Consider the following 25,730-nt stretch of genomic DNA (forward strand, 5'->3'; position numbering starts at 1 on the left):
TGGACGTTTGATGGAGTATTTCTGTGTCAAAAATACTCCTTCCGGTTTCTCTCAAGTTTCGGAGAGTTTTTTTCGAGTATGGCTCGGCTTGACGTTAATAGAGCGGAAGGTCCTTGTATGGGCCGTACGGGCTCTTCTCCCGGTAGGGTGCGCGCGCGTGACTAGAGCGAGAGAGGAAATGCACGCCCATAAACACTCTCAGCTGCAGATCCAGTCGTCCGTGAACACTTATGACATTATAGTCTGCGGCGCGCTCCACTTTATTCCTATGGGTGACGTTGAGCGACTTCAACGCTTCAGCACAGCATTCCGGGAAGGCGGCGCTGCATTTGAACTGATTTGAACGCAGAAATGACGGGAAGCTTCACAACATCGCTTCAGTCACGTCTCAAAGTGGATTTACACGCCACTGCTGTCACAGGACTTCACCAAATCATACCAAAGAAGTGTGTTTTTGACGGAGTGGTCCCAGCGATAAAGGTTCGGTCCTGCTTTGGAAGCAGCCGGTGAGTAAAACTGCTTCAAATGTCTGTGCTGTCGGCTATCGTCGCGTGAGTAAACATCAGTAAACGACACGATCGCGTGCTTCGTCATTCAAATGCGCTAACGGAAACTTGATTGCTGTTCTCTGTATAACGTTACACTAGTCTGACGTGCAAAACCGTTTCGCTTGCTACTGCTAGGTTTAGTCACATACAATAGTCCATAAACCGAATCATGTCCTCATAAACTGCGAGTAAAGACACACAAATGTTGACAGGCCACTAAATACAGTCCATACCACAGAGACGGACGTCCTGCTGCTGCTGTTTCTCCTGTTCAGTTTATTTCAGCCTCCGGATGATTCTGGATCATATCTGTATTAGCTGAGACCGATAGCGAGGGGCTTCTCCACGCTTGAGGACGTCACCGCTTTGTGCGCTCGTCATTCTTTAGCTCCGCCCACACGATACGCCTCCAGCCGCTCGTTTTTTTCCGGAAAGACTCGTTACAGCCTATATTTCTTTTATAAATATGATAAAACTAAAGACTTTTCGGAGATATGAAGGATGCAATACTACTCTATAGGTACTCAAGATTGACATGAGATTGACTGAAACTGAGTGTTTCACCCCCCCTTTAAGCTTTCAAAGGCATGAACTGAAAACGCGGCAGACTGAACATGTACTGTGAATCTATGTCGCGGACGAGTTTACCTCAGCTCTCATGATCACAAACTCATCCATGACTGTCAATATATCTGACTCCTGAAGCGTTTGGGCTGTGAGACTCCCTCATCGGCTTAATCACATATTGAACAGACACGTTCAGTTTTTAATTGTAGTGTCTGTTCTCTAACTGAACTGATTTTATGAAAATGAACGCAGTCGCGAAGTGATCAGTGATCCAGTAATCTAGTAGCAGTGGCTTTGGGAGTGGCCTCGTAGGGCAGTGAAGCATTCTGGGAATTGTTGTCTTTCATCCCCATGAGACAAAAATACGTTTTCTGTCTTTTCTCAGTTTAGAAAGCACTAAATTAAAAAACAATTTCACATTTATACTACATTAATGACCCAGTTTAAATACAGATTCATCTTCCCAGCGATGAAGTACTCCTTTAAATTATGGAAAAAATTAGAAAGTCACAAAGTCTAATGAAAAACAAACTTTTCTTTAAATTGTGAATTACACAGAAAGCAAGTAAAGAGTTGCTTTTATCATCACTGAAGCTGTCGGTCAGTTCAGTGAGAGACTATAGAAGAGCAATTGAACATTTAACAAGAGAAGAATATTTAAATTACCTATAAAACTATGTTTTTTGGCACATTACTGTTGTTAATAAAAGTTAATTTTACAGTTTAAAATAAACAAACTATTATAATATTATTATAACTGCATTTATTAACAAAACAACGCAAAACAATATGATTGAATTCATTTTATGATCAATTGCTCTCAGATGTTAGTCTGGAGCCCTGTTTAGACTTATGGCATATGTGGCCATACAGTACGACTGATTCACACACACTAACACAGATTCCAGCAGGTACATTTATCCATGGCATAAAGAAAAAATAAGCTCATCAGATAATTCCCAGGGGTCTGCAAATCAACAGACTGGTTTACCGTGGTAATGAGGACGGGAGCTGTTTAAAAGGAACTGAGGTGCAAGCTTTGCATGAAGCAGACCTATTTTAGACTAACTTGCCTTGACTAATTTACTACAGGCTTCTGAATGCAGTAATTACCGGTGACCATTCTGACTGATTGCAGAAATATGCTCCATTTTCAGAGGAATTTCTAAGCTTGGAAGTTTGCGGCCCTTTGTGTGTGTGTGTGTGTGTGTGTGTGTGTGTGTGTGTGTGTGTGACAGCTCTGCAATGCAGTTCTTTGTGAAGTCAAATTTGCAGCTTTGTTCTGTCGATGCCTTTGCTTCCTGGAACTCAATTCTCAATGCTTTGATTCATACACGCCACCTCAGGAAACACTTTGATCCTCCTGCGCGTGAACGTTCGAATGCTCGTTCGTTTTCATTCCAGATGCTTTAGAAAGCAGTGGCGTGCGGTGCAACATGATCACGCTTCTGAAAGACGACTAATTAGGGAACGAAAATGTAAGGTTGCTAAGGATACAGGTCAGCTAAACTCGAAGGTTAAACTGCGGTGGGAGTTCACGAAGTATGAACTGTGCACACTGTCGGCATGCTCTGTTTGCCTTGTTTTGATTCACTAAAGGAATTATGCAACTCAGATAACGATGCAAATAGGCATAAATAATTAGTGCAGGTCAGTTGTGGAGGAAGACACAATCAGGTGACTTTAATATGGCTGTTTTCAACATTTTCAAGCAGGAACTGATATGGCATTGCTGTATATGGAATCACAGCCAAAGATTATTTTCCAACAAATCTTAATTTGTGTTTATCTAAGGAAAGGAAGTCTTCAGGAATAGCATTAGGGTGAGTAAATAATGAGAGAATTTCATTTTTGGGGGAACTATCGCTTGAAAATGCAGAAAATGAGCTACACCATCTGAACTGATCCAGATGTATCGTATATTGCAATAAATAAATAAATAAATAAATAAAATAATAAAATAATATATATATATATATATATATATATATATATATATATATATATATATATATATATATATATATATATATATATATATATATGCAAACCCCGCAGAGAATAAACCGGTTTTGAGAGTGGATGGATATAATTTATATAATATAAATAATATCATAAATAATAATATAATATATTTTGCATTTACAAGTAATATTATTTCTCACTTCAAAACCATCCAAATTAATCTTAAAATGCAGAAAGTGTTCTCAAACACACCGTGCATCTGGATAGATGTGATTATAATGCTCTTCTCTATTATTTAAACATCATTTATTGAATTACTAATGCCATGATTCATTAATTTTTAAAAAAATAATAATTAATTAATAATAAATAATTAATGATAATTATTAATAGCATTAACTGCACCAAAAAATGTTTTTAAATGTGTTGCAATAAATAATAAGCCTCAATTGCATAAGCAGGAGTGTTGCACTATAGAACGATGGTGACCTTTTAAACAAAACGTTTAAATAAGAAAGGATTTTGCATTGGAAAGTATATACTTTGTTTGCCGTCCATCGATGGAGTAGAATAGCTCCCGCAGCTCATCGGTTGTGAGAATCCCGTCTGCAAAATAGGCTTTGAACTCCTCGAAGGACAGCTTGCCGTCATCTGCAAAAGGACACAAGATAGAGAATCAGAAAACACAGCTGTTGCCAAGTTTCCATCCAAGAGGGTTTTTTATTTTTTTTTGCGAAATAGGTTTAGCACATAAAAAAAGTACTGATATAGCTGATATAAATGGTAATTATCCAAAACAATTTGCAAGTGTCCTCAAAATCTTTTTCCATTCAACTTTAGCAAATATTTTATACCGATACTTGGAATCAGTTTTCATCTAGAAAAGGTCTTTAACAGAGTTTGTTTTGCTTTTATGTGCTGTTTAAGCTTTAACAAAAAAACTTGATGAACTGAGAAATCTTATTTTCCTTGAGCTTTTGATATATAAGAGGTCGTCATTCAATAAGAATATCCTGTATGTTTCAGAACTGAAAACATTCTTGTTAGTCCAAAAGCAGCTTTTTTTGAAACCAAACCCAGAGAACGACTCGTTGTGTAATGTGATCGCTGAAAGACTGCCTACTTCATCATCATCACAACTTTAGCTCCGCCCACTGGAGTCACCTACTTCATCATCATCACAACTATAGCTCCGCCCACTGGAGTCACCTACTTCATCATCACAACTCTAGCTCCGCCCACTGGAGTCACCTACTTCATCATCACAACTTTAGCTCCGCCCACTGGAGTCACCTACTTCATCATCACAACTTTAGCTCCGCCCACTGGAGTCACCTACTTCATCATCACAACTTTAGCTCCGCCCACTGGAGTCACCTACTTCATCATCACAACTTTAGCTCCGCCCACTGGAGTCACCTACTTCATCATCACAACTTTAGCTCCGCCCACTGGAGTCACCTACTTCATCATCACAACTTTAGCTCCGCCCACTGGAGTCACCTACTTCATCATCACAACTTTAGCTCCGCCCACTGGAGTCACCTACTTCATCATCACAACTTTAGCTCCGCCCACTGGAGTCACCTACTTCATCATCACAACTTTAGCTCCGCCCACTGGAGTCACCTACTTCATCATCACAACTTTAGCTCCGCCCACTGGAGTCACCTACTTCATCATCATAACTTTAGCTCCGCCCACTGGAGTCACCTACTTCATCATCACAACTCTAGCTCCGCCCACTGGAGTCACCTACTTCATCATCACAACTTTAGCTCCGCCCACTGGAGTCACCTACTTCATCATCACAACTTTAGCTCCGCCCACTGAAGTGTTAGTGAGATGAACAGACTAAAGATAACGTCTCCTTCCAAACGATCCTAATGCTAGGAATCTGCTTACTGATCTTCATCAATGTGAATGTCTCGGTTAAGGATTATTTATTTGTATTCGCTACATTTCACTGTGGATTCTTTGGTACAGCCATCGCAGTTTCGGCACAGGCTTTGTAAACACACTTTTACGATATGGACTTGACAGTAATGCCACAACATGTGTTCCGTGTTCATTCTAATGCCTGATCTGGGGTCAGTGATTTCTGATATAATGATTCATGCACAGTCAGATGTTCTTTCTCTGTGTGTCAGTGAATCAGACCAGCTTTTCTTAGTATGGATTCAAATAATCTGGTATTTAAACTGTGATTAAATTATATAGCAGCCAATCACAGCAGTGGGCGTTTACACTGACGTCTCACAGCAGCCAATCACAGCAGTGGGCGTTTACAGTGAAGACTCACAGCAGCCAATCACAGCAGTGGGTGTTTACACTGAAGTCTCACAGCAGCCAATCACAGCAGTGGGCGTTTACACTGACGTCTCACAGCAGCCAATCACAGCAGTGGGTGTTTACACTGAAGTCTCACAGCAGCCAATCACAGCAGTGGGCGTTTACAGTGAAGACTCACAGCAGCCAATCACAGCAGTGGGCGTTTACACTAAAGTCTAACAGCAGCCAATCACAGCAGTGGGTGTTTACACTGAAGTCTCACAGCAGCCAATCACAGCAGTGGGCGTTTACACTAAAGTCTCACAGCAGCCAATCACAGCAGTGGGTGTTTACACTGAAGTCTCACAGCAGCCAATCACAGCAGTGGGCGTTTACACTGAAGTCTCACAGCAGCCAATCACAGCAGTGGGCGTTTACACTGAAGTCTCACAGCGGCCAATCACAGCAGTGGGTGTTTACACTGACGTCTCACAGCAGCCAATCACAGCAGTGGGTGTTTACACTGAAGTCTCACAGCAGCCAATCACAGCAGTGGGTGTTTACACTGAAGTCTCACAGCAGCCAATCACAGCAGTGGGCGTTTACAGTGAAGACTCACAGCAGCCAATCACAGCAGTGGGCGTTTACACTAAAGTCTAACAGCAGCCAATCACAGCAGTGGGCGTTTACACTGAAGTCTCACAGCAGCCAATCACAGCAGTGGGCGTTTACACTGACGTCTCACAGCAGCCAATCACAGCAGACATGCCCCTTCAAACAAAGCGTTGGCTAAAGTCCGGGTAGTGAATGGACCGGAGAGTGTCTGAAATATAGTCTCCTCAGCCCACGGTGACGGTCTTTATCAGGTCAGATGAGCACCTGGCAGCGCTTTTTACTGACGGCAGATGTCGTAGATCAACCCTGATGTGTGAACTACCATCTGCTCTTATTGAAGAACGTGCCATCCATCAAAAGCACAAAGAGAAAAAAGGGGAATATACAAAACAATATCTGACGGCACTCATTCATGGATCACAGCTGACAGATCGTCTAAACCACTTCCTCCCTGAGCACGCCACTGAACATTCGGCTCTCTGACATTTATCAGCCTCCCGAAAGACACGAGCCATTCTTTTAGCCCTCCAGTTGCGCATTTGTGGCTTGATGACACTTCAGCTTGACGTCAAGGGTGGCACTCGACTCGACTTTCAGAACATGAATACAAGAGGAAAACTCATATTGAAAGCCAATATTATAAGAGAAAATGGTGCGCAAAAAGGATTTGGGAGAAATGCTTGCTTCAATTGCCGTTGCTAAGTCTCTATGATATACTTAACCCGTCTGACATATGAAATAAAAATATATAATTTTGCTTAAATGGAAAGGCTCACCATTTTATTGTTGTTGTTGCATATTTGATATGTCAGGCCTTTATGGCTCGCATAGTAAAAGATCAGTGAGCTCTTTATAACAGTATAGCAAATGTGATCAAATTTATGATCAAATCTCTGTTGTTTTAAAACATATAATGCAATGCAATACAATGATGATTGGGAGATAAATAACCCTTGCTCAAAAGCCTGATGATCATATCTGATATTCACAAATGATTTTTCTAAAAATCATTCACAGATAATCAAGTAAACTGCCACAATTCATCAGTGTGAGTGCCCGTGATCACCACCAGAGGGCACTCCACCCCGGACTGTCACTCCATCACAAACTACATTACCCATAATCCTTTCCCCGGACTCATTAGCACTTACTGTTTACACCTGTGTCTCATCACCTCATTACCTCTGCCTATATATACCTGGTTATCTCTGTCATTCATTGTGAAGTCTTGTTTGGTGTCACAACTGCATTTCTGAGCGTTTCCCTGTTTTCATGTATCTTGGTCTTTGATTTCTTGCCTTCTCTGTGGATTACCCTTTTGCCTGTTCCTTCTGTTTTGTTTGCCTTTTCGGACTGATTTCCTGTTATGACCTTTTGCCTGTTCTATTGACTACGACTTTGGATTACCCTTCAATAAATACTGCGTTTGGATCTTCAACCAACCTTCTGTCTCAGAGCAGTTCGTTACATAAACCTGCTTTAGTCCAGTTGAAAAATTACTAACAATATCAAAGTTATTCATACGTTTACTTTATAAAGATCACGTTTCAGATCATAAAGACACAAAGGTTTTTGGAAATATACTAAAAAGGCTTTTAATTGTAGCCTGGATGCCAGCCGAACTTAGCCCCGCCCACAATTTTTTTAGGTCGGGCGGTTCGGTCTGGCCTCGCTCCATAGAGGAGTAATTATCTCTGAACAGAAACTGTTCGGACCAATGAGATCATCAGGGCGGGCTTTAGACGATGATGGAAAGATGATCAACAGTACCGTAATCATCACGTCATCAAAGGGGCTTGGGTTATATTTACTCGAATCCTAAACGGAGAGCTTGTTTGTATCTGCATCACCTTCACTATTTCTCTCAGAAATGATGATCATGTTGGGTAAGTACTCTGGGTATCATTAAATTATTTTATTTTTTTACAACACCGGCAAAGATCGCGTATTCCAGCCTGATTTCAGCGCGCGTACAGACAGGGTTGCCAAGTTTTTACAACGAAACCCACCAACTACTAGCCCTAAACAATAGCTTCTCGGGGGGTTCTCCAGGGGAAAAATGGCGTTTGGGGGGTAAAATGTGGGTTATTTTTGCAAGGTTGCCTGCTAAAATTTGCACTCATGGGTCTATATATCACATAATAGTCGCTTCAACCCGCAGACATAGAAAACAACCAGCAGGGAAAAAAACGTGGACTTGGCAACACAGTGCAGTTGAGGTCTGTTGACATTTGACAATGCGTCACTCCGTTGCTCTGATTGGTTGTAGGTCTGTCCAATCGAGGTCTTTCCTGGTTCGGTTGAAACACGCCCCATAATCACAGCCCAATGGAGCATCAGACTCATATTCTGACTAGAATTGAGTATGACCACGTCAAGCTATTTTACTTGATAAAAAAAGTCTAAATAATTGATCAGATGACAGAAGGCATTGAGATTGTGTGTTTTTCATTCAGAGGCTTGTGCTACAGTAGCTTTATATAATAAGATTAAAGAAGATTAGCCTGAGATTCAGAGCGAGTGATTATTATTAATTAGTGAAATATAAAGTAGCCTGCATGTGAGCCTCTGATAACTTTTACTTTAAATTGGAAGTTGGAAGAGAGAAAAGTTTCAGGCATAAATCAAAAACAGATGGCAAAGAGAAACGGTCTGACTCCAGGGCCAGAGATCAGACAAGAGCGGCAGTTTGTGAAAAAAGTTATCTACACATCAGCTACTTAAAAAAACCACAACATTGGACTGATGCTGTCAAAATGGTGATCATACTTACCGTTCACTAAAAATCACACCGAGTTTTATACCCTATATTGCCAAAAGTTTTGGGACTTTACATGAACTTTAATGCCATCTCATTCTTAATCTGTAGGGTTTAATATGGAGTCGGCCCACCCTCTCTAACAGCTTCAGCTCTTCTGGGAAGGCTTTCCTCAAGGTTTAGGAGTGTGTTTATGGGGATTTTTGCCCATTCTTCTAGAAGCTCATTTGTGAGGTCAGGCACTGATGTTGGACGAGAAGGCCTGGTTCTCAGTCTCCGCTCTAATTCATCCCAAAGCTGTTCTATCGGGTTGAGCTCAGGACTCTGTGCTGGCCAGTCAAGTTCCTCCACACCAAACTCCTCATCCATGTCTTTATGGACCGACGCTTTGTGCACTGGAGCGCAGTCATGCTGGGACAGGAAGGGGCCGTCCCAAACTGTTCCCACATAGATGGGAGCATGAAATTGTCCAAAATGTCTTGCTATGCTGAAGCATTAAGAGTTCACTGGAACTAAAGGGCCAAGCCCAACCCCTTAAAGGAACACGCCAACTTTTTGGGACTTTGGCTTATTAAGTGTATCCCCCAGAATTAGATTAGTCCATATATATCATTCTCATCTCCGTGCATCCCATAACTCTGACACACACCGCCGCTAGCCTAGCTTAGCACAAAGACTGGAGGCATATGGCTTCAGCTAGCCTTCTGCTCAATAAGTGACAAAATAACGCCTACATTTTCCTATTTACATGTTGCAACGTGTATAGTCACAGCGTGTACAAATAACAAGGCTACATGAGACACAGCCATCTTATAAGCATATTTTACTGTGGCCTATATTCTCAGAAGGCGTAGCACTGCTCCACTTCTGCTGAGTGATTTGCTCGCAGCAAAAGAATTTTGTCCACAGTAAAATATGTTTTTAAGATGGCTGTCTCATGTAACCTTGTTATTTGTACACGCTGTGACTATACACATCGCAACATGTAAATAGGAAAATGTAGGCGTTATTTTGTCACTTATTGAGCAGTAGGCTAGCTGAAGCCATATACCTCCAGTCTTTGTGCTAAGCTAGGCTAGCGGCGGGGTGTGTGTCAGACTTAGTTATGGGATGCACGGAGATGAGAATGATATATATGGACGTATCTAACTCTGGGGGATACACTTAATAAGCCAAAGTCCCAAAAAGCTGGTGTGTCCCTTTAAAAATAACTCCACACCATAACCCCCCCCCCCACCAAACTTTACACTTGGCACAATGCTGTCAGGCTGTTCTCCTGCAACTAACCATCTGATCCACAGACATGCAACTTCACTACAATTCATTAACATTGAATGTTTTTAAGTTAAAACCAAAGTTTTTGTGGCCAAATGGATAGTTAATTACACAGGAGGCTAAAAGCAACAGTGGACATATTCGGCGCATTAGAACACTCTCCAACATCTCCAATTAATTCAAGAGCATTTTTACAGCCATCTGGGTTCAGCCTCTTCACAACAGACGGTCTCACTGATCAGAGCCAGAGCCAAACCGCCGCACCTTCTTCATCCTCTGTCTTTGACTAATTAAAATACACACTGGCTGGCCAATGATGCACTTAAGAAGAAAATAAAGATCATTTACATCTTGACCAGAAATTTAATTAGGTTGGAAGAAACCTCAGCACTTTGAGAACTCTCCTCTCCAGAGAACTTCTGCAATCTCCAAGGCATATTTGGATGCTAGACATTTAGTGGGTCACAGAAATGGGTTATACACAAATATCAGACACAACAGTAGATGTGATATATCCTTTTTGTATCACATCTGATTTCAATTGAATTTTTAATAACATTCTGGGTTACTTACTTGCATTCATTCATTTCATCCAGGAAGTTAAATATGTCTGCAATATATTATATAAAGTGATATATAATAATATGCTACTGTTTAAAAGTTTAGGGTCTTTAGGATTCTTTTTTTTTTTATACTTTCACGAAGGATGTATTGGTGCAAAATAATGCAAAATGACAGTAAAACCGATTCTATTTCAAATAAATGTTTTTAAATGTCTGTTCTTTTGAACGTTCAATTTATCAAATAATTTCCACCAAAAATAATCAAAAATGTTTGTTGAGCATTAAATCCTCATATGAGAATGATTAGTGAAGGATCAGTGACACTGAAGACTGGAGTAATGATGATAAACTCAGCTTTGATCACAGGAATGAATTACACTTCACTATATATTCACATGTAAAAGAGATACTTTGAATCATAATAATATATCACAATTTTACTGTATTTTTTATCAAATAAATGAAGCCTTGGGGACATTCAAAAATGTACTCTAAATATTAGCACAGTAAAAATATAATAATTATAAAAATAAAAAAATATATATATTCCAAAATATATATGTACCTTACATTTCAAATGTTGTGACATAATTTGGATAGTGTTAACACTAATACATACATAAAAAAGAAGAAGTTAATTTAATAAAATATGCAATATACACAAAATGTAATAAATGGAATGATATTAAAAACATGTTTCGATGAAGTTATGATGAACATGCCAGGGTAAAGTGTGCTTGTTTAGACTGATATTAAACCCTTATCCTTCCCAGTGGGTCAAATTACTCGAAGTCTTAAAATTATACATTTTTATATATTAAATATATAAAAATATATACAACTATATTATATCAACTATACAAAATTATATATATATATATATTTTTTCTTTCTTTCTTTTTTTTCTTTTTTAATTGCAATTAATTTGGAGTTTTTTATTTTTATTTTGTTAACCTTAAAATTCCTGTATTTTATGAATACTTAATACATAAATAGCAAGTAAGCACATTTGTCACATTCTTTCAACCTAAATTCAAATAGCTCAATTAAAACTAACTCACAATTTTATGCATAACCCTGCTAATTTAGCTCAAAATATCTCCCAATAGGTGAAAAAATAATAATATAAGATGATATTTCATGACTCTTGCCACTAGATGGCCTTATAGCTCTATATGGAGCGGATGAGATGCTCCGCTGGGTCCTAAAGTCATCTCTTTATGTGTTCAGATACACATGTACATCAATAACACTTTTAGCATATTTTAAGACTGTGTGTGCTGAAGCATTTCATTCATTACATCCAGGTGGTCAGATTTAACTGCGAGGGAAGGACTTGTTACTGTTTTAAGTTTTAACCTCAAAACTAATTGAAACAGTCAATGTTTTGTGTATTTGTGGTTCAAGTGTGACAAATGTCCTAAGGTCTTGCACCACTCCTATGAACACTCAATTTTTAATGTTTTTTTATTTTTTTATTTTTTTCGGTCAAAATGAGTTTTGGGTCAAAATGACCCGAAGGAAGTTTGAGGGTTTAAAACAAAAAAATTAAGTATAACAATTGAGTACTAGCTTGCATCATTGATTTCGGTCATCTATGGACTGTAAACATTTGCTTAGTTTTTTGCCAAACATCGCCTGACACTTCTAGGTCAAAGTGGAATTCAGAGTGATATCTGAAGTCCAGTGCGAGCAGCTCCTGTGGTTAATGGAGGCACCGGAGAGAACAGTTCGGCTCTCAGGAGACTTTTATCTACTCTGCAGCTCTGCCTTATTTAGTCTCAAACTAATGTGCCATTCTGTGTTGTTGTCAGGGGATCAACAGACTCTAATGCATCTTCCTGAGGCTTTCCCACCCATTCCATGCTGTGCTTCCAGCACATTTCCTTTAGCAAGGGTGGAGCAACGTGACAGAACCTCGTCTGGTAGAGCTGATTCAGGGATTTATTCTGGTGAAGCCTGATTTGTTTCCCCTCATACACACATCAACGCTTCAAAAATGTACGGGGTTAAGGCATTTAAAGGGGTGGTCGCATGCAATTTCACTTTTTTAACTTTAGTTAGTGTGTAATGTCGCTGCTTGAGCATAAACAGTCTCTGCAAAGTTACAGCGCTGAAAGTTCAATGCAAACGGAGATATTGTCTTTTAAAGTTACGGCAGTTTATTGCCTACAAAAATGGCCGGTTTGGACTACAACGAGCTTCTTCCTGGGTTGGTGACATCATAAACCCTCGCTAGTCTCCGCAGATGTGACTTCTGCCCGTAATGGGAAGGGGCGTGGCCTCCGACAACCTGTGTTTGGCACTTCAGCCAATAAAAATACAGGAAACTACATTTAGCCATCTAACCAATCTAAGACCATTGCGTTTTTCAGAGGGATGGGCTTCATAGAAGCAGGAAGCAAACGAGCCGTTCAAAGCACAGTGGAGACAGCGGTGTTGAGTAAAGGTCAAATATAAGAAAAATACGGTGTTTAAAAAAAAAAAAGAAGTATTAAGACATGTTATACTGATGCCCATAAACACAACCAAGCCTAGAAAAAAAACACAGAACCACCGCTTTAAAAATGACAGAAATTTGTGTTTACTAAGACAAGCATCACTATTACTATCGTTACACGGAACCACCTCTTTAAAAAACATTTAATGACATTTAAAACATGTTTCTGCATGCACATTTAGGGCTGTTTCACTAAAGGACAAACATGCACAAAATGAGTGCTGATTGCATTTTGCATGAGCAAATTGCAGCAATGCAAAAGAGATGCAATAGTTTAGTGAACTCACCCTCAATATCTAAACACTAAAAAAATCAAGCACATCAATTCCGTTTTAAATGAACCCACAAAAAGGCTGTGCATCCACAAGCCTCTAAATATTCTTTATTGCTTTAAATTACACTTAATGGTGCACAATGCAACTTTCCGTCCACTGGAGGTCGCCTATTCAAAACAAAGGTGTAGTTTGATGACGCCAAGTTTGAGCGCAGTATCTTGGGACATGTGGTCTTCACCTCACAGCCGGTGGAAAATAAGACTCGGGCAGAAATCATGTTCTTGGATGCGGTTATTAACGTTACTGTAGAGAAGCAGAGCAGGACTGAGTGTTGTGGAGCTGAGCACGGCCGCTGGAGCGATTGGTTATTAACGTTACTGTAGTGAAGCAGAGCAGGACCGAGTGTTGAGGAGCTGAGCACAGCCGCTGGAGCGATTGTTACAAACACACACACGGCTCGCGAACACCGGGACTTTTATTATGACGGGACGGGACACAGTCGCAGGGCGCCCGAACTGATCCGCTTTTCCGGTCATGATTATTAGGTAAAGCAGCTCTGTTTATCATATTAGATACATTTAAGTGTGTTTAAAATGATGTTATGATATTACTCTGTGTGTTCGCTCGGCGCTGCTGTGACATGTTCACACTGCTAAGAGTAAAGCGCTTCTGCCGAATAAAACCCGAAACCGAGGGTAGCGCAGATATGACGCAACTGACAGGCGACTCCCTCAAATGCTATGCTGACACGTCCCGGTCATTGGTTAAAATAGCAATTTTCTCACAATTTACAAATAGTTGGACACATTTGGAATATTGTAGGTACTCAACTGAACAAAATATATAACACCGGCCTAGTGGTTTTTGGATATTTTACTGCAAAAATACTACATAGTGCAACTTTAAGTTATACTTATTTGTAAAATCTTAATGGTCCAACAAAATGACCGGATATTTTTTTGGGGTAAATTAGCTCTCCATGGCCTGGAGGTGTTTAGTGGGTGACTATACCTTAAAAAGAGTAAAGTCTCCATGAGTGACTCTGTCAAATGTCCCAGCAGCTCATCCAGAACCTGCCCTGCAGCTTTAGCGCTTCAACATTAGACAAACGCCTCACTTCTCTTGCCCATGTCTGTCCCTCGCTGGAAGGATCCAAAATAATGGCCAAGAGTTTCTTTGAGGCTAAAACGTATATCTTATCGCCGTCACAATGGGAGAAAGGGCCAAGTGTGAGGGAGAATTGCAGATCTGACAGAATAAAATGGAGAAAATGATGATTCATGCATCTCTGCATGAACACGAGCTCAAAAGAGCATCTTCAAATATGCAGCAGGTGGTCAAACCTATTAAAATGCATGCATTGCAAATGTATAAAAAGTCCAAGAAGATGAAATTTAGTTTATGAGCAGTTTGGATGCAGAATTATTCATTTATGTATGAGTGACACAATTGCCCTGGAGTAACGAGACTGCAAACACCTAACCACTGATAATATGCTATATTAATATTTCATGCTCAAAGTAGCTTTATTTCCACATGAGGCAAGAAAAGGCAGTATTATCTGAAGACTTAAAAGCACATTTTAAAAGCGGCAGTGTCTTTCCTTTGTACGAAGAGACATTTTTCTTCTGAAGACGTGGTTCAAAAGAAAATTCTTTTAAATGAAAAGAAGTTCGATTTGGATTTCAGACATGCAGTGTCTGGCTTCTGCCAAGACAAGGCTTTATTTCAGCACAAAACCTCCAGTCATCTGCTTCTTTAGGCTATTTCTCATTTGGTAGCTCTTGCTGGAGAACTGCAGTTTTCACATGGAATTTTTCATCTCAGTATGACAGTCTGATAAACTTTAGTACTCAAAACAGATCTAAAATAGGACAATTTTGTAGAAAAAAAAAAACAAAAACACTTTTTCATGCAGCACCTGGCGATCAGAATGACATCAAGGGTTTATAGTTTGTATAACAGTTTTTGCATACTGTTTACTTTCTTTGTTTAACAGTTATATCTAATACTGTATAAGACAGAACTGTTAAACAGAGACCGTAAACTAATGAAGATGGAGAATGGGAGTGCTGTGTGCTCAGGTTCAGGCGTTCTCAGCGGAATCAAAATAAAAGTCAGGCGCACCATCAAAAGTCATTATGTCATTAGTTGTTAAAAGCCTTTTCCCACACATTGGCCAAGCAGAAAAAAGTGCCAAATATTAGCCAATATGTCAGCCTTGCCAATATATCGGTCAACGCCTAGTTTCTAGGGTCTTCTAGACAGTTGCTAGAATCTTACAAACTAAATGTTGCATGAGTGTTCTGAATGGTTGTTAGAATGTTGCATGAGTGTTCTGAACGGTTGCTAGAATGTTGCATGAGTGTTCTGAATGGTTGCTAGAATGTTGCATGAGTGTTTTGAATGGTTGCTAGAATGTTGCATGAGTGTTCTGAATGGTTGCTAGAATGTTGCACGAGTGTTCTGAATGGTTGTTAGAATGTTGCACGAGCGTTCTGAATGGTTGTTAGAATGTTGCATGAGTGTTCTGAATGGTTGCTAGAATGTTGCACGAGTGTTCTGAATGGTTGTTAGAATGTTGCATGAGTGTTCTGAATGGTTGCTAGAATGTTGCACGAGTGTTCTGAATGGTTGTTAGAATGTTGCATGAGTGTTCTGAATGGTTGTTAGAATGTTGCATGAATGTTCTGAATGGTTGTTAGAATGTTGCATGAGTGTTTTGAATGGTTGCTAGAATGTTGCACAAGTGTTCTGAATGGTTGCTAGAATGTTGCATGAGTGTTTTGAATGGTTGCTAGAATGTAGCACGAGTGTTCTGAATGGTTGTTAGAATGTAGCACGAGTGTTCTGAATGGTTGTTAGAATGTTGCACGAGTGTTCTGAATGGTTGTTAGAATGTAGCACGAGTGTTCTGAATGGTTGTTAGAATGTTGCACGAGTGTTCTGAATGGTTGCTAGAATGTTGCATGAGTGTTTTAAATGGTTGCTAGAATGTTGCATGAGTGTTTTAAATGGTTGTTAGAATGTTGCATGAGTGTTTTAAATGGTTGTTAGAATGTTGCATGAGTGTTCTGAATGGTTGTTAGAATGTTGCATGAGTGTTCTGAATGGTTGCTAGAATGTTGCATGAGTGTTCTGAATGGTTGCTAGAATGTTGCATGAGTGTTCTGAATGGTTGTTAGAATGTTGCATGAGTGTTTTGAATGGTTGCTAGAATGTTGCATGAGTGTTCTGAATGGTTGCTAGAATGTTGCATGAGTGTTCTGAATGGTTGTTAGAATGTTGCATGAGTGTTTTGAATGGTTGCTAGAATGTTGCATGAGTGTTCTGAATGGTTGCTAGAATGTTGCATGAGTGTTCTGAATGGTTGTTAGAATGTTGCACGAGTGTTCTGAATGGTTGCTAGAATGTTAAGCAACATGTTAAAATTCTCAACTTTAAAGCAGAAAAAAACATGTTTACAGCCTGGTACAAATTGTGGTTTTGGCTTATAAGGCTAATTTTGATCTTCATGACAACTCTGAGGGGGGTGAATTTTTTTTATAACTCATTCGTTTACGTTATTTAAAGCCTTAAGGTTCTGCATAATTAAGGGCGTGGTTACAAGTGGATAGCCATTTATCCGCCGTCTATAGTTATTGCGTCACCTCAGCTCCGCGCACATCCCGCCTTTTTGCTCATTTTCTGTTATCCGGGAGTGACACGCGATGACTCGCTAACAAGATGGCAACGCCCAGCTCGCCCATACTTTAAGCTTCAGAACGGCTTATCGGAATCCTATGGGTGACGTCACGGACACTACGTCCATATTTTTTTTCAGTCTATGGTTCAATATAATGTGAGAAAGCCGAGCGAGAGTCACGGTACAAACGCAGAGTCAGATTACAATCATCACAGCGTGTGTTCAGTCTGGCACCATTTCAGTTCATGCCTTTGGAAGCTTAACTTTCATTGGAATAAATTTGAGAAGTTGAAACACTCACTTTGCTCAGCATAGCTCCGTTTACATGAATGCCCACCCGAGCGCTGTGAGTGCGATCTCACGCCCCATGGACTGGTTGAAAACATGCAGAAATAGCTCCTCTACTGGCTGTAGTCCTTAGCCTCTGGCCAAAAAATCCTCAGATGACGCACAATGACGATATTTGCCTCATCTGAGTATTTTTCCCAGAAATAAAATATATAAATATCTCGTCTCAGGGCGATATGAAGGTAGGGAATATACTCCCGGGTATCTACTAATACAAATCTTAATGCTAAATCGCTGAAGTAACCCTTTAAAAACCCCACTCAGAGAAGCCTCAAAGAAACGTATGACCAATTCATCAAACAGCACAATTTTTCCCACCCGTCTCTATCTTTGTGACACGATTCACATGTCTTTTATTACACTCATCTCCTTTCTCCTCTTTCCTGATACTTTCAGCTCCTGCGTCCTCACACTAATCTTTCCTCATCTTTCTTCATCTTGATTTCTGAGAGGTTTGCTTCAGCACTAACTCGACCAGCAGTGCTGTCAGATTGAGTCAACAGACGCAACGCCAGCAGACAAACACTCTGAAGGACGAGCCAATCCGTCTGTTTGTCTGATCGGTGAAAGAAACAGGAACACGCAGAGAGAGGAATAAAGAAGGGATTGAGGGGGAGACAGTGGGAAGAGGACAAGAAACAGGGTTTAAAGGATAAGAAAATGATGAATATGCAGACCGAAAGCTAGAACATTTGTAAACAGGCTAATTTGTGGAAGGAAGTTGTGGAAGAGGAAATGTGCTGGTTGTACGTGAAGAGACAGTCGCAGTGGGCGTTCACAGCCTGTTTTGTCTCTCTTAGGCCTTTTTCATTACATCTATGTGTCTCTGTGCTGACAGCTCCAGTATTTCGGGCCCTGCCGAAGGGGCCGTCAGACATGCTTGACGTACCGTTTGTCATTCGACTGGCCAGCAGCGGCGAGCTCAGGCAGATGCTGAAATTGACCTTCTTTCAGGCAAAACTATTCCGTTATGTAACACGGACGACTGTGGGGTGACACAGTTAGTAGAAGAACAAACTACAAACAGGCATTTGAATTTAAAGAAGCAGCATGTCGTTTCAGAGCTGGAGCAAAGAACACTGCAAAATGACAAATGTTTTTATACAATTTTGCAAGAGTGTTCTGAATGGTTGCTAGAATGTTGCATGAGTGTTCTGAATGGTTGTTAGAATGTTGCACGAGTGTTCTGAATGGTTGTTAGAATGTTGCATGAGTGTTCTGAATGGTTGTTAGAATGTTGCACGAGTGTTCTGAATGGTTGTTAGAATGTTGCATGAGTGTTCTGAATGGTTGTTAGAATGTTCCATGAGTGTTCTGAATGGTTGTTAGAATGTTGCATGAGTGTTCTGAATGGTTGTTAGAATGTTGCACGAGTGTTCTGAATAGTTGCTAGAATGTTGCATGAGTGTTCTGAATGGTTGTTAGAATGTTGCACGAGTGTTCTGAATAGTTGCTAGAATGTTGCATGAGTGTTCTGAATGGTTGGTCGAATGTTGCATGAGTGTTCTGAATCGTTGCTGGGATTTTACTAGTCCCTACTCTCATTAGTTATATTCTGGTCTCTATAAATAAAGCAAATAAAGCACTTCCTATAAAGCAGAATAAATGCTTAAAGGGGATATTTCACATTCACATACAATTGTAATGCATTTAAAAAATACCATCAGTTCATCGGCCGCCCTTATCAGCCAAATCTCTCAAAGTTTAAGAGTCACAACCCAGATAAGTTGGCTTTAGAAACGACCAGCACAAATCCACTCATACGTCACAGGCCCGTGGGAGAGAGTTTATTAACTAGGTTAGTTTTTGGGTTTTAACTCATCTTCCAATCTTTAAATAATCTCCCTTCATGTCGCTGAGCTCAAAATCCACACAGGAGAGCTGAAACTCAACTAAAAGCTTGATTTAGTCTCAAGAGGAGAATACCAGCCAAACTCTGTTTTTATTTCCCACTCGTCTAACCCAATGTTCTACTTAGCAACCGTGCTCTAGTTTGACATCGACAGCTCACGGAGATGCTTTAAGATGTCATTCGATTTCTAGATGCATTGAGAAGCTTCACATGCAAACCTGATCTCCATGAGTTATTATATTATAGCCTCAGGTCTCTCCTTTAATGCACGTCTGTGGGATTTTGCATCTGATTGCTTAGAACAGGGGTTTTCAAACTTGATGATGCCAAGGACCCCCAAATATAATGAACCTTTATTGGGGACCCCCTTCCTCTATCCATCTAATACACTCACCTAAAGGATTATTAGGAACACCTGTTTAATTTCTCATCAATGCAATTATCTAATCAACCAATCACATGGCAGTTGCTTCAATGCATTTAGGGGTGTGGTCCTGGTCAAGACAATCTCCTGAACTCCAAACTGAATGTCAGAATGGGAAAGAAAGGAGATTTAAGCTATTTTGAGCGTAGCATGGTTGTTGGTGCCAGATGGGCCGGTCTGAGTATTTCACAATCTGCTCAGTTACTGGGATTTTCACACACAACCATTTCAAGGGTTTACAAAGAATGGTGTGAAAAGGAAAAAACATCCAGTATGCGGCAGTCCTGTGGGCGAAAATGCCTTGTTGATGCTCGAGGTCAGAGGAGAATGGGCCGACTGATTCACACTGATAGAAGAGCAACTTTGACTGAAATAACCACTCGTTACAACCGAGGTATGCAGCAAAGCATTTGTAAAGCCACAACACACACAACCTTGAGGCGGATGGGCTACAACAGCAGAAGACCCCACCGGGTACCACTCATCTCCACTACAAATAGGAAAAAGAGGCGACAATTTGCACAAGCTCACCAAAATTAAACAGTTGAAAACTGGAAAAATGTTCCCTGGTCTGATGAGTCTCGATTTCTGTTGAGACATTCAGATGGTAGAGTCAGAATTTGGCATAAATAGAATGAGAACATGGATCCATCATGCCTTGTTACCACTGTTGCAGGCTGGTGGTGGTGGTGTAATGGTGTGGGGGATGTTTTCTTGGCACACTTTAGGCCCCTTAGTGCCAATTAGGCATTGTTTAAATGCCACGGCCTACCTGAGCATTGTTTCTGACCATGTCCATCCCTTTATGACCACCATATCCCCATCCTCTGATGGCTACTTCCAGCAGGATAATGCACCATGTCACAAAGCTCAAATCATTTCAAATTGGTCTCTTGAACATGACAATGAGTTGACTGTACTAAAATGGCCGCCACAGTCCCCAGATCTCAACCCAATAGAGCATCTTTGGGATGTGGTGGAACGGGAGCTTCGTGCCCTGGATGTGCATCCCACAAATCTCCATCAACTGCAAGATGCGATCCTATCAATATTGGCCGAAAAAAAAATGCTTTCAGCAGCTTGTTGAATCAATGCCACATAGAATTAAGGCAGTTCTGAAGGCGAAAGGGGGTCAAACACAGTATTAGTATGTGCTCCTAATAATCATTTAGGTGAGTGTATATTTTTATGTATGAAAATACATTAAAATTGCTAGATAAATAGTAAGTGTGACATTATAAATAAAACAAATTGTTTCCAAACTTAAATTGGCTATACCTAATGTTGGATGTATTAACCTGAAGAATAACATTATTAATGAAAAATTAATTGTATATGCAGCTTTCATATATGTACCGCGTTAAGACTACTGCTCTACAACCCCAGTGAGCGAGATAAAGGGGACTTATAGTGAGAAAAACTCACTAGAAACATACAAAGCAAACATACACAATTCTGGAAAGTATGTATATGGCAAACAAGGAGAGAAACAGATATAAATTAAACGGGTGGATTGTTCGGAAGACTTGATCCATTTTTGCTTTGTCTTTTATTTTATTTTATCTTTATTATTATTATTATTATTTATTATTATTATTATTATTATCTTTACAACTGTTTTAACTATGCTTGTTTTTAATTTTTTATTCGTCCATATGGTATTCTTTTTCTCATGCATTTGTTACCACTGTTTTAATTAATTTCTATGTAAAGCACTTTGAATTGCCATTGGGTATGAAATGTGCTATACAAATAAACTTGCCTTGCCTTTTAATCCTCTGAAATTTTCTGGGGACCCCTTACAATCTTCTGGAGGACCCCTGGGGATCCCAGGACCCCAGTTTGAAAACCCCCGGCTTAGACAAACAAGTTAAATGGCAAACATGTAATGTTAGGGGTCTGTTCAAATCACTTACACTAACTCAGTATGAGCAATAGGAATATTGATGCTGCCTTAGCAAAGCCCACTAATTACAGCTTTCACAGCAAATACGCAGGCTCTTTCTCTCTCTCTGCCACTCTTATATTCTCCCACCACTTCTCTTTTGCTATTTCTCTCTGTCCTTGGCCATGATGAGCGCATGATTGAAGTGGCAAGAAGGTAATTGGCATTCTGGAACAATGGTAATGACCTCTGAAAGGACTCGTGCTGCCCCAGTGACAGCCACTCATTTGTGATTTGTTTGGACAGCGCATCATTCTGTTCATTTCGCCCTCTCCGTCCTCATGCATTACAGACCTTTGAAGAATAAACAGGCTTTTCGTGGTCATTGTCTCCGGCGGGCCACCCGCACACATGCCTGAGGGACTTTGAGGCTTCAAACTCTCATCATGCATTCTGCATAAATATTAAGTTTTGTTTATGCAACTGGCTATATTATCATTCCCAGTTGCTAGTAGATTTCAGAAACAATTACAAAGAAAATGGAAATAACACACTGAGTTAAATATGACATTTAGACTGAAATAGTATTTTCTAGTAAAACATACTCCAAATATCACATTCACACAAATTCCGTTCCATATGCATTTTAAAACAAGACCTGACATATTGCAATCTATATATCTACAATATATCGCAATTGTATCTCCTGGACAGCAATGAAAAGGCAAATAAAGATACAATCTGCAATCAAAATGCAGGAAATGCATGAATTTGATGCATAAATGCTGAAATCTTAATATGAATTAATTACTTGCATGATAAAATGATCTGAGCTGCAGTTCACATTCATTTTATTGATTAATTCTTGTCTTTTTTCTTTATTATTTTTTAAGGAATTGTGAGCTGTAATCAGTAGTCAGAATTTAAACTCGCAATTGTGTGATATAAAGTCAGAACTGTGTGATTTAAAGTCAGAATTGCGAGAAATAAACTATAATCTTTTGACCTGTAATCTCTGAGCAATAAAATCTCCTACTGTTTTATTATGTTTCTTTCAAATTCATGCACACCCAGAGAGACTGTTAACCAATGCATCAGGTTATTTTTGCTAAATAACCATGCATATTCTTATTTACAGTGACATCTATGCTCTAAATTGCTTTTTTTCATAAGACCTCTGATTGAACCGCTGCGCAACAAGAGAAATCTTTTAAATGTAATGCAGCAAAAGTTCAGATTCACACTCACCGTTTTTGTCAGCTCTGCGGAAAATCTGCGGAGAGATAAAGATGAAAAAACAGTCAATGGCAGTTCATCAATGTGAGCGGCATTCGGAAGCATGGAGGATTGATGGAAATGCTCAGTGGTGATCAAGATTAAACATATTTGGCCTTTAATGAACTGCCCTTTAGAGCTTTATGGTGTTCTCTCTTCAACTCTGATGGAACTTGACATTATTACTGCGATTCCTTCATAAAGGATGTTAGTCACATAAACAAACCAGGCATCCTCTCAAAAAACATGCAAAATACACACACACACACACACACACACACACACACACACACACACACACACACACACACACACACACACACACACACACACACACACACGCATGTTGGTCTATGTGGTTTACAGGGACTCTCCATAGGCGTAATGGTTTTTATACCGTACAAACCGTATTTTATATCCCCTTACACTGCCCCTGTCCCTAAACCTACCCATCACTGGAAACATTCTGCATTTTTATTTTATCAAAAAAACATCATTTAGTATGTTTTTAAGGCCATTTGAATTATGAGGACATTTGATATGTCCTCATAAACCACATTTATAGTGTAATACCAGTGTAATACCCATGTAGTTATACAAATTTGTGTCCTCATAAACCACATAAACAGGCTCACACACACACACACACACACACACACACACACACACACACACACACACACACACACACACACACACACACACACACACACACACACACACACTCATCTCTCTCTCTCTCTCTCTCTCTCTCTCTCTCCACGTTTGACCTCTATAATCATAGACTTTCATTAGGAGGGAACTGAGGTGGAAATTGATTGCATCTTATAAAAAACAGCTGCAAAGTGTTCAAAATTTACAGCAAAGAAATGCAAAAACAAGCAAAACAGAGGATAAATGAAGTCACCTTCAGAATTACTTTCTGTATGGCCTCAGTATTGAGGCCTATACAGGAATCATAGGAAATATTTATATTGGATCATATAGGAATCATTTTTAAGATAATGAGAACCATAAATTCTGGTACTTCATCATGACAAAATGGTTGCTATTCTCTAGGCCAACTAATCCATCAAAGTCCTCCTCCTTCCTCCACTGGCTCTTCAGGCCGGCGGCCCTAACATATCACATTGTAAAGGGTTGAGACCAATCTGAGAAGATTTCTGAACCGTTTGCCTTTGAGGATTCTGTAGGTGTTGACAGTACGATCATCCAGTGGCTCATTCACACCTGGATGGGGTCAGTACACTGTTATAGTTTTAATTTGTCTCCTTTTAACACCACCTGGCCTTCACTTTTGATGGACAAGTTACTGTCAATACAAGTCAATGCCCACAGGGGTCTGTTCTAGAGTCTATTTACGATCCTCAGTCTTCACTTATAACAGGTTACCTGCATGACGGGGAATATTGGGTGATTATAGGGTGAACATAAAGAGGCTGATATATTTCCACAACACAGATCCATGTGTTTCCACAGAATAAAAGGTTCTGGGACAGCAAAACACTGCCCTTGAGTTCCTGAAACCTTTTCCTTGCACAAAAAAAGTGGGGAAAGGTTCTTCATGCTAATTTATTTTAAGAACTGTTCACTGAAAGGTTCTTCTATGGCATCTACCATCAAGTTAACACAACTAAATATGAATAATATCTAAAGCCAGACTGTTTGTTTTCATATAAAGAAAACATTTTCATTAAGTATAGAATACATTTTTTAGATTTTCTACTGATAGTTCTCATTTGTTTCTCCTCTTTAGCAGGTTTTTATGCTTATTCTTTATTTTATTGCTTATTTTTTCAAAGTCATTCCTCTGCTATTTACGTCTTTTGTGTAGCTCTGGTCTTTTTAAGCGCCACTGTTAGAGCTGAATTTCTCCTCCGGGATCTAAATCGTCAGGTGGCCAATTTATGATATCTTATATAACACAGCTCCAACTGCAAGTGTTCAAAAATTACAGCAAAGAAAAGCAAAAACAGGCAAAACAAAGGACAATTGAAGTAGAGTGCCACCTTTAGTTCAGAATTGACGACATTTATACATGTAGTTCCCATGCAAATGGATGGATTTTAGATCTTAAAGAAAATTTAAAGGAACAGATCATGAGAAAATAAAAGAAGCTTTAAAATTCAAGTTCATGTACAGACTAAAAAAAGTGTTTGTTTTTTTTGCTCTAAACTGGTCACAATGAACTGTGGGAAAAGAACTCGAAATTCTGAGTTATAGTGAGAATTCTGTGTTATAAACTCGCAATTCTGAGTTATTGTCAGAATTCTGTGTTATGAACTCGCAATTCTGAGTTATTGTCAGAATTCTGTTATAAACTCGCAATAAAGTCAGAATTCCGTGTTATAAACTCACAATTCCGAGTTATAAAGTCAGAATTCCGTGTTATAAACGCACAATTCCGTGTTATAAAGTCAGAATTCCGTATTATAAAGTCAGAATTCCGTGTTATAAAGTCAGAATTCCGAGTTATAAAGTCAGAATTCCGTGTAATAAACGCACAATTCCGTGTTATAAAGTCAGAATTCCGTATTATAAAGTCAGAATTCCGTGTTATAAAGTCAGAATTCCGAGTTATAAAGTCAGAATTCCGTGTAATAAACGCACAATTCCGTGTTATAAAGTCAGAATTCCGTATTATAAAGTCAGAATTCCGTGTTATAAAGTCAGAATTCCGTGTTATAAAGTCAGAATTCCGAGTTATAAAGTCAGAATTCCGTGTAATAAACGCACAATTCCGTGTTATAAAGTCAGAATTCCGTATTATAAAGTCAGAATTCCGTGTTATAAAGTCAGAATTCCGTATTATAAAGTCAGAATTCCGTGTTATAAAGTCAGAATTCCGTGTAATAAACGCACAATTCCGTGTTATAAAGTCAGAATTCCGTATTATAAAGTCAGAATTCCGTGTTATAAAGTCA

The 25,730-nt window shown here is 39.5% G+C and overlaps 1 protein-coding gene across 1 annotated transcript in view; it reads right to left on the reverse strand.

Annotated features, from left to right (window-relative positions):
* Positions 1-25,730, reverse strand: part of necab3 (N-terminal EF-hand calcium binding protein 3) — a 59,905-nt gene that overhangs the window by 27,805 nt on the left and 6,370 nt on the right. Inside the window, exons 2-3 of the mRNA XM_067458751.1 lie at positions 22,780-22,804; positions 3,623-3,731 (exon numbers count right to left, since the gene is read on the reverse strand). Of these exons, the coding sequence (XP_067314852.1) occupies positions 3,623-3,731; positions 22,780-22,804 (134 nt within the window). The remainder of the gene's footprint in view (positions 1-3,622; positions 3,732-22,779; positions 22,805-25,730) is intronic.

The sequence above is a fragment of the Pseudorasbora parva genome, chromosome 12 (assembly GCF_024679245.1).
Source record: "Pseudorasbora parva isolate DD20220531a chromosome 12, ASM2467924v1, whole genome shotgun sequence".
Taxonomy (NCBI): domain Eukaryota; kingdom Metazoa; phylum Chordata; class Actinopteri; order Cypriniformes; family Gobionidae; genus Pseudorasbora; species Pseudorasbora parva.